Below are 13,346 nucleotides of genomic sequence, written 5' to 3'. Positions count from 1 at the left end.
CGAGAAAGCGACGGTAATAGTAACTTCAGCAAAGACGATATTATAACAACGTAGGCATGGAGTAGCGATGAATATTTGGATGAAATTCATTATATAACAGTCACAACCTAGAGCGATGCATAATAGTTCCAATTCATCAATCATATGCGACATGTATTTCATATATAGTCATACATGCTTGTGGTAATAACTTACATGGCATCTTTTGCCCTACCCTCTTGTGACAGTAGGGTCCTAGTGGAAACTAAGGTAAATTAAGTCGCTCCTTTTACTAGAGAACCAGAACAAAGTGCAACAAGTAGTGAATACATGAACTCCTCAAATTACAGTCATTGCCCGAGAGTATCCCAATTATTGCAAACTTGGGGTCTACCGATAGGAACAATAATAGGTGCATATAACTTGCAGATAGGATAAAAAACTCAAATATATTCATGAAAATATAATAGGTTCATATTTGAAATCATGACACTCTGGCCCTGATGACAGGCATTAAGCATAACAATGTCATAGTAACATCAATCTTAGAACATAGTTGATACTAGGGATCGAGCCCTAACAAATTGACACGATCACATGATGAATTTCATCAATCTTAATCTACCTCCAGTATGCCTACGATGGAATTACTCACTTCCGATGGTGAGTGTATGTTGTTGATGAAAAAAGGTGTTGTTTTGTTGCATGTGAACTTTCATTTTTATAAGCAAATCATCAATAATGAACCTCCCAGGAACGAAGGCACTTTGGGTTGGGCTAATAATCCATGGAAGCAAAACCTTAAGTCTAGCAGCAATCATCTTGAATGTTACCTTATAAACAACATTGCATAAACTAATTGGTGTAAGCTGCAAAACCTTTTCAGAAGTATTTACCTTGGAGTCATGACAATCGTAGTGTCATTCCACCCTTGCATCATTACTTTGGAATTAACAACATTCAGAACTTCCATCACAATATTGCCTCCTAGCATGGGCCAAAACCTCTTATAAAAGATTGCATGAAGACCATCCGGGCCCGGGGCTTTAAAATCACCGACAGAGAAAAAGGGCCTTCTTCACTTCATCGGCAGTGTATTGGTCCATTAGTGAATTATTCATCCCTTCTGAAGCCCGTCGGTCGACTTTATTCAGGAAATTATTATCTGGCAAAACCACCTGCCAGGTAAATAGTTCTTTAAAGTAGCCTGTGATGATGTTGTTTAAATCCTCTAACTCTTCCTTCCAAACACTTGAGTCATCAGGGAGCCTTCTAATACAATTTCATTGCTTCCGAGACGTTGTCGCCTTGTGGAAGCAAGACATGTTCCTATCTCGATGAAGGAGCCAGTTGGCATGCCCATGTTGCAGCCATGTCAGCTCCTCTTGATCAAGAAAATTCTCAATGAGTATTTGCGACTCCTTAATTTCCGTCGGACCTCACTTGTCAAAGATCCTCTTATTAATTTTCTCTAGCTCCTTCGGCTTATTAATTCTCTTTTGGGCCCTTTTAGGGTGTCACTGTCCCAAAGAAACAGATCATCCTTCAGTGCTTTTGTACGAGCAGCAAGGGAGGGCCCCACCCCAGCAAGCTTCGCTCGTTCTCAAGCACTACTGGCAATCTCATTGATTGTTGTTTCACTCAGCCATCGCTACAAACATTCTTTCACCCCTCATCTGTTGTCCCATGACCGCAGAAAAATAAGTTGCGTCGACATAATTGGCATGTGATCTGAATGGACATGATGCTCATGGATTAAAGCCACATAAGGGAACTCCTTGGCCCATTGTTCGTTGCATAAAGCTCTATCGAGCCTTTCTCCGATAACTCCTCTACTCCATGTAAAAGTATCACCAATGGTCATCACTTTTTGTAACTCACGGTCATCCATGCAGTCTCTGAAGTCCTGCATGTATTGTTGCGATCTGGTATTTCCACCTTCCTTTTCACTGGCAACCATAATTTCATTGAAGTCCCCCTATAATCATTCATGGCTCTTTTGCATGGTTCTCATATGCGCCCATGACATGTGTTTCATGTCTAAATTTGCTTCTCCAAAAAAACCTGTGAAACGCCAACCATTGTCATCCATGAAAAAACCATATATGAATATATGAAATTAGGTGAGGAATAATTTAACACCACTTCATTTGATAGATTGTAAAAAAGGACAAAACCTCTAGATCGTCCATCACTATCAACAATATGAAAAAGATCAAAACCTAGCTTCACCCTTAGCTTAGTTGCTTTAGCTGTACTCAGATGAGATTCATACAAGAAAACCGCATCCGTTTTCACACGCCCTCGAAGATCCAAGAGCTCTCGAACTGCAGTGGGTGAAAGCATTCCACGACAGTTCCAACTAATTAGCTTCGTTGTGTCCGGTCGGCGGAGACGACGACGAATGGTGAACGAAAAACTTTTGGACAACGGGAGCCCCTAGAGGACAGCAAACCCTAGTTATAACGCTGGGGGACAATAGGCCTGACAGGAAAATCCCTCGTCGGGACATCAAGCTAGCATCGAACTCTCAATTGCCAATACTATCACCTCGTGCCATAGTTGCATGCATAGCCTCAACGCGGAAGGTCGAAAGGAGCAGCAGCAGTGTTGCGGTCGCCCGCCGAAGTGGCGGCCGATGATGAGCAGTTACTTAGACCGCCTTGCGCGAGTTCTTGTACGCCGTGGCCGACATATACGATCTGCCCCGGAGTAGGAGAAATGTGCCGTGTAGCCACTAACTTCTTTGACTTCCTCTGCCATGTACGGATCTAGGGGGGACTCATTCATATTTTTTTGGAACACAGTACAGACACAAGCGCTCATACATACACGCATACACTCATCCTTGTGAACACACACACGAACACCCTACTCTCTATGAGCACATTCGAGAGACTGAGCCGGCATATCATCTTAAGATTTACGAAGTCACCGTAGGCGCCTTGTAGTCGACGGAAATGTCTCCTCCCACTGAAAGCGCATCGGCGAAAATACTTAAATAAATTAAGGAATAATGCGAGAACCAGGAGTTGAACCCTGCTTGACTGGGAATACTATTGTCCCTCTAATCATCCAACTACAGGTTGGTTCAAACCTTTTTTTTGCGAAACCTTTAATATATTCGGTAACACACCTTTCACCTTATTCAAAACATCAACTGATGGTACACAAACTTCTGAAGTAAAAAGATGCAAAAAGCATTCGGCGCGTTGGAGCTGGCCTCACAACCGGGTTCCGTTGGAATGGCACAAACAGAAAACGGATCCCGACCGAGCTCGGACACAAGCACCACCACGCGTACCGTAAAAAAGCCGTGCCCCGGGCCACCGGTGAGTTTCACGGGAAGGGAAAATTTCCCCAACGCGCCACTGCAAAATCCGGACCCCGCCCACGAAAACCTCAAACCCCCAACCAAACCCCACCGCGCACCGTTCCCCACTGCCCGCCCCCCCTACTCGCGCTCTAGGGTTTTCCCCCGCCTCTCGCCGTCCCCCGCCCCTCCTCCCCGCAGAGGCGCGGCGCTCCGATGATGGCGTGGGCGGAGGACGAGGCCATCGGCCCCGACGTCGCCTCGGCGGGGCTGCACGTCTCGGAGCGGATCGGCCGCGACGCCGCCGCGCAGCCCGACCTGGAGGAGGCGCTCGAGGCCTCGCGCTACGCCTCCCACCCCTACTCCTCGCACCCCAAGGAGGTAACCCCCGCGCCACCGGCAGCGTATGTGTTTTTTTTTGGTGTATCTGAGGCTTGCAGCGGAGCTACGCGTAGGTTAAGCAGCATTAGTTCTGGGGCATTCGCGGACGTTTTTTTTAGTCTTTCTGCTCTCCCTGTTGGGTTGGAAGCCGTTGAAGGCCGAGGAGAACACGATGTGGTTGAAATTGGACCTGTTTATTTGGAACTTGATAGAAAATCGAGGTCAATTTTTGACATAGATGCAGCGGTGTATCATTTTGTCAAGTTTGGCTGCCTATGTGAAACTTCGCGGCAAATCCTGTGAAATTTCATGTAAACTCTGGGAAACAAACTAAAGTTATAACCGTGCGCATTTGGCAATTTACACGGGAGACTAAATCAGGGGGATTCTAGTATTTAGGGGACCTCCCTGTTTTGGGGTTGTACACAAAGCACAAGATGAAAGCAGTGTAAGTTTTGCAACATCACCGACCACCGTGTGAAGCAGTGAGCTTCCTTCTTTAGTAAGGTTCATTCATGTAAGCAGGCCTAAGCATATAAGCGAAACCACAGAGGATGCATCCGCTCAAAGGAGAGCTTAAACATGTCTCTCGGCAAGCTCATTGCTGTTGTACAATGCTATTTAACAGTAGACCCTCTAACACTAGACCTCCATATCGTAAAATGCACTTGTTTTTCTAGGCGTGTATTAGTATTTACTAGAATGCATGCATATATTCACTTATAATTTATAATTACGCTTAGCTTCAGCTTAAACTCAATAATCCTTTGAGTCTGAGTTTGGGTTGATTTGGTGCTGAGCTCGTATCTTGTTGAGCTGAGCTTGTCTGCAACATTACCTGCAACTTCTCCTTGTTGCCCGTGAATTCTCCAACATCCTTTGCAGAACAGATTGATTAGAGTATATGCCAGCAAGACACAGTTTAACTTCCTTCGAATCTTTCAACCTCCAGTGGTTAAAGCAACCACTGTTTTACATTCGAGAGTCTGCAGCACAGTACTACCAGCCCAATGGCATTCTTGTTCTTGCCACGCGGAGGTTATTTAAAATTTGCTTTTCCCACCCACTTAGACTCTTTTAGGCAACGGGCATCCTTCATTCTGGTGACAGATTCAAAGTTCTACTCCCTTCGTTCCATAATTCTTGTCGTGGTTTTAGTTCAAATTTGAAACAAAATTTTAGGATTTAGGAGCTATTGTTTTTTCTTGCTTGTTTCTGTGGGAAGTTTTTGCCTCAAATGCAGTTGATCCTCGAGTCTTGCTAATCAACAATTTTCATGATACTGGGTAACAATTGTTGATATTAGTGACTGAGATCTTCCCTTACTCCTTTGACTGTAAAAGTGTACCTTTTCAATCACTTAAATACATTGGTTTAATATAAGGCCTAGTCTTTTCTACCTTCTGTGTGAGTTGTAAGTTATATTCTGAAGTTATTATGCATTTTGAACACTATTTTTGATTGTATTCTTGTGAAGTTAATAACTATATAAGATACTTTTATGTTCTACTGCAGTGGCCTCCTCTAGTGGAAGTTGCAGAAACTCGGCAGCTTCCTCCTATGCTGATTGAGAGATATAATGCAGCTGCTGGTGAAGGAACAGCTCTTTGTGGAATATTTTCTGAAATACACCGGGCCTGGGCAACTGTTGACAATTCATTTTATGTTTGGCGCTTTGATAAGTGGTAATTCATTATTTTTGTTTGTTCATCCCCTTTGCTGACACACAACTTAAGCTAAAAAACACCAGTGGTACTTTATGATGCGACTCTTGTTACTTTGCATCTCAAAGTTCGTGCCATTGTTTTGAATAGTTTGCCAGGTGCAGCACAGTTCCTCTGTAATTTTTTTCTAGAGAATGCCTTAATACCATTCCTTTTGATATGCATGTTTGTTTGGTCGAAATTGAGTGTAATGAGTCTATGATGTGTTACCTTCTATTAAACCAAGCATCTATTATTGTCTATGAAGCTGTACCTTCTTTTATTGTACCTTGCATTTAGGCAACATAACTGTATAGTAGTTGTTGAAAATTATCTTCCTGTATTTCTGTGTAATCGCATAGATGGCAAAGATCAGGTCTGATTAGCAAAAGTAATTTCACCTCTATATAGTTAAATCCAATGATTAGCACAAATGATCTCACTTCTCATCAAAATTCGAATAGTAATCCCCCTCACTGGTGATAGGCCATGTTTGTCGCTAACCATCTAATACATGGTATATTTTTTCTCTATTTACCAGGGATGGCCAGTGTCAAGAGTATCATGCAGATGAGCAAGCAATTTGTGCTGTTGGACTTGCTAGAGCAAAGCCTGGGATTTTTGTCGAAGCAATCCAGTACATTTTGATTTTAGCAACTCCTGTGGAGGTAAGAATGCTTGCGGGTTCTCCTGTGCAAAATTTGAGATTCAATCATTAAACTGAGAACTTGAAATAATTTGATAACCTGTGAAAAATATAGTTTGGAAAAGAGGGTCAAATTTACTCTTCCCACTAGCCTATTTTCTTGCAAATATCGAGGTAGAACAGAAATTTATATTTTACAAAATGATGGACACAACTCTTACATCTATTCTTCAGTTTTTTTTTGGGTTTGCATGTGACTATTTTGGCGTTCCACAATGCTTGACTAGTGGAGCACTGGATGCCACCCCTGTCTGGCTAGTTGCATATAGCCATGTCATACCCTGTAGTTCTGCCAAGGTGATTAGATCCCCATGCAGCATATATAGGGTATGCAGTGAACTACGAAAAACATCAGCATGGAGCTTACCAACAGAATACCAAACTAGTCATTATTTTCTCTCCTTCCTGTCAACATCTGTATAGGAACCTAACAATGCCCTTGTGTGGCTTGCTTGTTAGATAGAAATAATCTGTAATAACAATGGTTATACTGATACGAACGGTTATTCGGTTACCAGCTTGACCATCTAGAATTGCCGAAGTATTGATATGCTCAGAATCCAATTAGATGGATAATTTTTGTTTGCTTGATAGAAAGAACTCATTCAAATGATTGTGTCCATTTTTTCATTTAAGCCTTGTGCAGTCACGTTACTGAGATGCCATTTTAATTAAGATTTGTGGAAATAAAAGTTGCATATGCCTAACAGCTTCATGGCTGCTACTTTCTGTTAGGACAGAGAATGCTGTAGGTATAATATTAGAATACTAGAAGTGATTTAAAGCAATCAATTATAGTGAAGTATCATTTATTGGAGAATGATACACATCACAGAAACGTTTTCTGCTGAACTGAGGTTGATATAAATCCTCTGGTTACACAGCTGTTTTCCTTTTTCTGATTTTCCATTCATTGATTGACATTTACTGTTGCGAACCTGCAAATCATGCAAGCTTTTACAAAAGTTACTATCTAGGATACTTATTTTCTGGTCAATAAATATACACTCACCTACATCTGTTGTGTCAGGTGATGCTTGTTGGAGTTTGCTGTTCTGCTAGTGCTGATGGAACAGATCCGTATGCTGAACTTTCATTGCAACCTTTACCTGAGTACATGATTTCTACTGATGGTGTCACAATGACATGCATCACATGTACAGATAGGGGTCAGATTTTCCTGTCAGGACGTGATGGGCATATATATGAATTGCAATACACAACTGGTTCAGGTTGGCGTAAACGCTGCCGTAAAGTTTGCCTTACCACGGGTTTAGGCAGTCTTCTTTCCAGGTATCAGCTGTGAAATAATCTGACCTTTTTTTTTTGCCTTTTATGTGTTTCTGGTCACCTGCTTATTCAGTTGACTTGATTTTCAGGTGGGTCCTGCCAAGTGCGTTTAATTTCTCTGCTGTTGATCCTATAGTGGACATGGTTATTGATGAGGAGAGGAACACTATCTATGCACGCACAGAAGGCATGAAATTGCAACTATTTGATTTAGGAGCTAGCGGTGATGGTCCCTTGAAAAAAATCACTGAAGAAAAGAACCTTGTTGATCCACGAGATGCACCTTATGGTGGTCGAAGGCCTAATGCATCAAGAGCTGCACGATCCCCGAAACCATCAATAGTATGCATCTCACCTTTGTCTGCCATGGAATCGAAATGGCTCCATGCTGTTGCTGTTTTATCAGATGGCAAGAGATTATTCATTTCAACATCAGGTGGAAGCAGTTCTTCAGTTGGACTGAACTCTGGTTTGCAGAGGCCAAGCTGTTTAAAAATTGTTGCTACTAGGCCTTCCCCACCTCTAGGGGTTGGTGGGGGACTCACATTTGGTGCTGTTTCTGCTGCTGGCAGAGCTCAGCCGGAGGATCTGGCGTTAAAAGTGGAGTCTGCTTTCTATTCTGCCGGCGCTCTTATAATGTCAGATTCATCTGCTACAGCTATGTCCTCCCTTCTAGCTGTGCAGAAAGATTCTGCTGCCCAGTTATCACTGCCTAGTACCTTCGCAACAGCTTCTAGAAGCTCTAAGGCTCTCCGCGAAACAGTCTCCGCTTTGCCAGTTGAGGGTCGGATGCTTTGTGCTTCTGATGTCTTCCCACTTCCAGATGCTGCTTTCATCATGCAGTCTTTATACGCTGATGTGGAATGCCTTTCAGCATTCAGAAAACTTTCTGAGAAAGCATCTGTAAAGCTGTGGGCCAAAGGTGATCTTCCTACCCAACATATCTTACCACGGAGAAGGATGGTAGTATTCAATACAATGGGTTTGATGGAATTAGTTTTTAACAGGCCTGTTGACATTCTAAGGAAGTTGTTTGATGGGAACACCTTGAGATCACAAATAGAAGAGTTCTTTAATCGCTTTGGTGCTGGAGAGGCTGCAGCAATGTGCTTAATGCTAGCTGCGAAGTTACTTTACACTGAAGATAGTCTGATAAGCAATGCGGTTTCTGAGAAGGCTGCTGAAGCATTTGAGGACCCTGGGCTTGTTGGAATGCCTCAACTTAATGGCACTACTGCTTTGTCTAACACTCGAACTCAGGCTGGAGGCTTCAGCATGGGACAAGTTGTTCAGGAAGCAGAACCTTTGTTTTCCGGCGCATATGAAGGGCTTTGCTTATGCTCATCCAGACTTCTGTATCCTGTGTGGGAGCTTCCAGTTATGGTGGTTCGGGGGCTGATAGGTTCCAATGACCACGGGGATGGTGTGGTTGTTTGTAGGCTTTCTACTGGTGCCATGAAAGTTCTTGAGAGTAAGATTCGTTCGTTGGAAACATTTTTGAGGTCCAGAAGAAACAAGAGAAGAGGACTTTATGGGTATGTTGCTGGCCTGGGTGATTCTGGTTCCATACTGTACAAAACAGGGCCTACCATTGGTGCTGGTATCCATAACAATGGAAAGACCCCCTACCGCATTAGAGACATGGACTCTGCAGATCAATCTGCATCGAATAAGAAGCCACGGTCGCTTTATACATCAGCAGAACTAGCTGCTATGGAGGTAACATTTCTGTAATTTCTCAAGGAAGAGAAAATCTAAATTTGTTTGCTTAATACTTTACTTGTATAACAGGTGAGGGCAATCGAGTGCCTTAGGCGGTTGCTTCGAAGATCTGGTGAAGCACTTGTTCTACTTCAACTTATTTGTCAGCATAATGTTGCTCGCTTGGTTCAGACTCTAGGCAATGATTTGCGTAAAAAGTTAGTTCAGTTAACTTTTCATCAGTTAGTATGTTCTGAGGATGGTGACCAGCTTGCGATGCGGCTTATTTCTTCACTCATGGAGGTAGCACTCTTCTCCCTCTCTCTCCGCTCTGCCCAAACTGTCAACAAAAGGGGAACAGCCTTGGTGATTCATCACTCATTGCAGTTTAATCTGTACTTTCATTTGATTTTTGCAGTACTACATTGGCCCAGAGGGCAAAGGAACTGTTGAGGATATCAGCACTAAATTGAGGGAGGGCTGTCCTAGCTACTTCAATGAGTCAGACTACAAGTATTACTCCGCAGTTGAGAGTCTCGAGAAAGCATCTATGACAAACAACCAGGACGAGAGGGATATTCTTGCTAGGGAAGCCTTCAATCTCTTGACCAGAATTCCAGACTCTGCTGATTTGAGTGCTATATGCAAGAGATTTGAGAACCTACGGTTAGTTCCTTACTGAATCATCTTGTATATGATAAAACAAATCTATAAATCCTGAACAATTTCATTTATTCGGTCTGCAAGCTGACTCTGTGTTTTGTTGGATGGGAGTTCAGATTCTATGAGGCAGTAGTGCGGTTGCCACTACAGAAGGCTCAAGCACTTGATTCCAATGCTGATGTTATTAATGGGCAAATTGATGCAAGGCATCATGATACTATAACTGCACAGCGTGTACAGTGCTATGAAATAGTTATGAATGCTCTGCGTACACTCAAAGGTGCGGGACGAAGTGGGGCACCTGGTCCAGTGACTGCCCTTGATCCAGCTTCTCGAAGCAAATGTATCAAACAGATTATTCAGCTAAGTGTCCAGTGGCCAGACACAGCTTTCCACGAGCATCTATACAGGACACTTATTGAGCTTGGTCTGGATAATGAACTTTTGGAGTACGGAGGCTCCGATTTGGTTGCTTTTCTTCAGAGTGCTGGTCGTAAGCATCAAGAAGAGGTGAATCCTAATAACAACCTGGTATTGTTAGAGATGTATTTAGTATGTTAACTCAATTGAAAATTTTGTTAACGTGTTGAATCTGAAGGCCTTGTAGAAGAGTGTAGAAGAATATCTTGCATTTTTGCTTGAGCTGGCTGCCTTATCGATCCTACAGGCTCCACCACTGCCTCAACTTAATATTGTTCTCATCTTAATAAAATGGAAATTGAAATTATTAACATGAGTTCATTTAGTTTATATCCTGTTTAGTGTTAGCTGAAAGGTACACCATCTGCTAAAGTTTACATGGAGCCTGCCCATATCTTGTCTAATACCAGCCAGATTCAATCATACTATCATACAATTGTTCCTGCTACTTGGTTTTCTTTTTGCTCTGATAATCTAAAAGTGTCTTCTTCAACTTCTGGCTATATGATTCCTTGCATTAGAAATGCCTGTATGTTTGCTAGATCTTTCCAAGTCATCATCATCGTAACTTATACTGAGTTCAAGACTTTACTGTGTTATAAAAGAATATACATGTTGTGCTGTCCTGATTGTCTCTTTCTTCCACTTTTAAGGTTCGAGGGGCTCCTAGGTTGGATGATTTAGGTGCACCTATTTCTACTAGCCAAACGAAGTATCTTGAGCTCCTAGCAAGGTACTATGTTCTCAAGGGGGAGCATGTTGCTGCTGCCAGGATGTTATTGATATTGGCAGAAAGGCAGTGTTCCAATGCCGAAGAAGCTCCTGCTCTTGATCAGAGGTCTCCAGATTTTGTTGTGCTTCTTCTCTTTACCTTCGTATGTCCATGTGTTGTATCTATTAACACCTAACTTTGGAATCCAGGTATCAATATCTGAGCAATGCTGTGCTACAGGCCAAAAGTGCAGGCATTGCTGCTGATTCGTCGAGAAATCCTATTGACAGTAGTACAGTGGATCTACTTGAAGGCAAACTCGCAGTGCTTCGGTTTCAAATGCAAATTAAACAAGAACTGGAGTCTATGGCTTCACGGCTTGAAACTATCCCAGGCAGTTCTGAATCACCCAGCGACCCCTTTCCTCGTGATAATGTTCTAGCTGATGCAGAATCTGCCAAGGAGGCCAAGGACAAGGCGAAAGAGCTTTCACTGAATCTTAAGAGCATTACTCAACTATACAACGACTATGCTGTTCCATTTAATCTTTGGGAGGTATGATTTTCTGTGTTTCATGGAATTCAAGTTGGATCACAACATTGTTACATGATTTCAACTCTTGCCTTTGTGGAGCTGAGGTCTTAGCAAATGGACTTCTCAAAACAACCTTTCATGTCCTGTTTGTTAGCATGCTCGTGTGCATTCCACTTATTCACCTAAAATTTTGAACCCTAACCAACATTGAAGTTGCATGAGATGTTGGTTGATGTGCACTGTAAGATCATGCTGGCTTATGATTACTATGATGTACTCCCTCCGTTCCCTAATATAAGACCTTTTTAGCTGTTCCAAAATATTGGCTACATACATACTAAAATGAGTGAACATACATACTAAAATGTGTCTAGATACATACGAATCAAGAAAAAGCTAAAATATCGGGGAACGGAGGGAGTATGAAGTGTGCACTACTGGGAAATCTTGCTGCTAGTATATGTTTCTTTTCTCAGAAAATAAATCATGGTGCTCAATAAGTTTGCCTAGTTCCAAAACAAAAGAACCTCAAGGCAAACTGACGTTCTGGCTTTGGTGTTCTTGCCTTTCTGTTGTTGGGTCATGCATTTGTACTTTGGAGTGCCTTTTACTTCGTAAGGCTTACATCTGTTATGGGTAATTACTCAAAAAGTTGACGGCTTAAAGCTTGTTGTTGTTGTTAGGTTTGCCTGGAAATGCTCAACTTTGCAAATTACTCTGGAGATGCTGATAGCAAAATTGTCCGGGAAATTTGGGCCAGACTCCTTGACCAAACACTGACAAGAGGTGGTTTAGCAGAAGCATGTTCTGTGGTGAAAAGAGTTGGCTCAAAACTAGATCCTGCAGATGGAGCTTGTTTACCTTTGGATATAATATGCCTTCATCTTGAGAAGGCTGCGTTGGTATGTGTACATGGCATATATATATATATATATTTTTTTTCATACTTAGCAGCAGTGCACTTCACAGGGAGACTTATATCATCAAATGCTCGTATCTACAGGATAGGTTAAGTTCAGGACAAGAATTAGTTGGTGATGAGGATGTTGCAAGAGCCCTTCTTGGAGCCTGTAAAGGTCAAGCCGAGCCTGTGCTTGCTGTGTATGATCAACTGTTATCGAATGGCGCAATCGTGCCCTCACTTAATCTGAAGCTGCGGCTTCTGAGATCAGTTCTCGCAATCCTTCGCGAATGGGGAATGTCGGTCATTGCCCATAAGCTAGGCACCACAACTGCTGGGGCTTCGTTCTTTTTGGATGGAACATTTTCGCTGAATCAAACAGGGTCTTTGCAGAAAGGTGTTCGAGATAAAATAATTAGTTTGGCAAACAGGTAAGCAACTTAATCCCCGTGAGTCAAATTGCTAATCCTTTTTGTTTATACTTGCTATTTTAGTGTCACCTCTTGTAAATCACATAAGCACCACAACTCTACATGCTCACATTGTGTTTGCATCTTCAGGTATATGACTGAGGTGAGGCGATTAAATCTCCCACAGAGCCAAACAGATAATGTGTACCGAGGTTTCCGTGACCTAGAGGAGAAATTGTTATCTCCTTACTAGCCATTCTTTATTTGTCCTCTCAACATTGTAAAGTGTGGGATGCACATTTGTTGTTGTACCAAGTATGGGAATAAAGCCAAGACAATCTTGATTCAACTGGACATTGATCTCTCATACGCTGTTTATCCATGTAGTGGAATTTTGTGCAAGAACCCAGGAGGGGGCTCATCACGGATCAAATTGTTTGTACATCCTTTTATATGTCAATTGTTGCCTGAATTTTGGAAACAGAGCAGTCTACCTTGTTTCTTTGTGATGTCGTTTGATTGTGTTGTGATGAGATTGTGTTGCTTCCGTAGTGTTGTTAGTCATATATCAGTTTCTTCTATAGCTGAAAACTTGTTGGTCATATATCACATGTGCTGCATACAGGCTACACG

General features: G+C 42.3%; 1 protein-coding gene across 1 annotated transcript; it reads left to right on the top strand.

Annotated features, from left to right (window-relative positions):
* Positions 1-3,408: 3,408 nt before the first annotated feature.
* Positions 3,409-13,194, top strand: LOC119291153 (nuclear pore complex protein NUP155-like). The gene is made up of 13 exons (XM_037569867.1): positions 3,409-3,673; positions 5,189-5,358; positions 5,918-6,044; positions 7,113-7,375; positions 7,462-9,091; positions 9,164-9,376; positions 9,492-9,739; positions 9,853-10,246; positions 10,810-10,994; positions 11,078-11,423; positions 12,086-12,304; positions 12,406-12,734; positions 12,864-13,194. Exons 1-13 carry the CDS (start codon positions 3,509-3,511, stop codon positions 12,964-12,966), a joined length of 4,392 nt encoding a protein of 1,463 aa, XP_037425764.1. The 5' UTR covers positions 3,409-3,508; the 3' UTR covers positions 12,967-13,194.
* Positions 13,195-13,346: the final 152 nt, after the last annotated feature.

The sequence above is a fragment of the Triticum dicoccoides genome, chromosome 4B (genome assembly GCF_002162155.2).
Source record: "Triticum dicoccoides isolate Atlit2015 ecotype Zavitan chromosome 4B, WEW_v2.0, whole genome shotgun sequence".
Taxonomy (NCBI): Eukaryota; Viridiplantae; Streptophyta; class Magnoliopsida; order Poales; family Poaceae; genus Triticum; species Triticum dicoccoides.
Note: the sequence above shows the minus strand (reverse complement) of the source record. Positions and strands in the feature narration are given on the sequence as shown.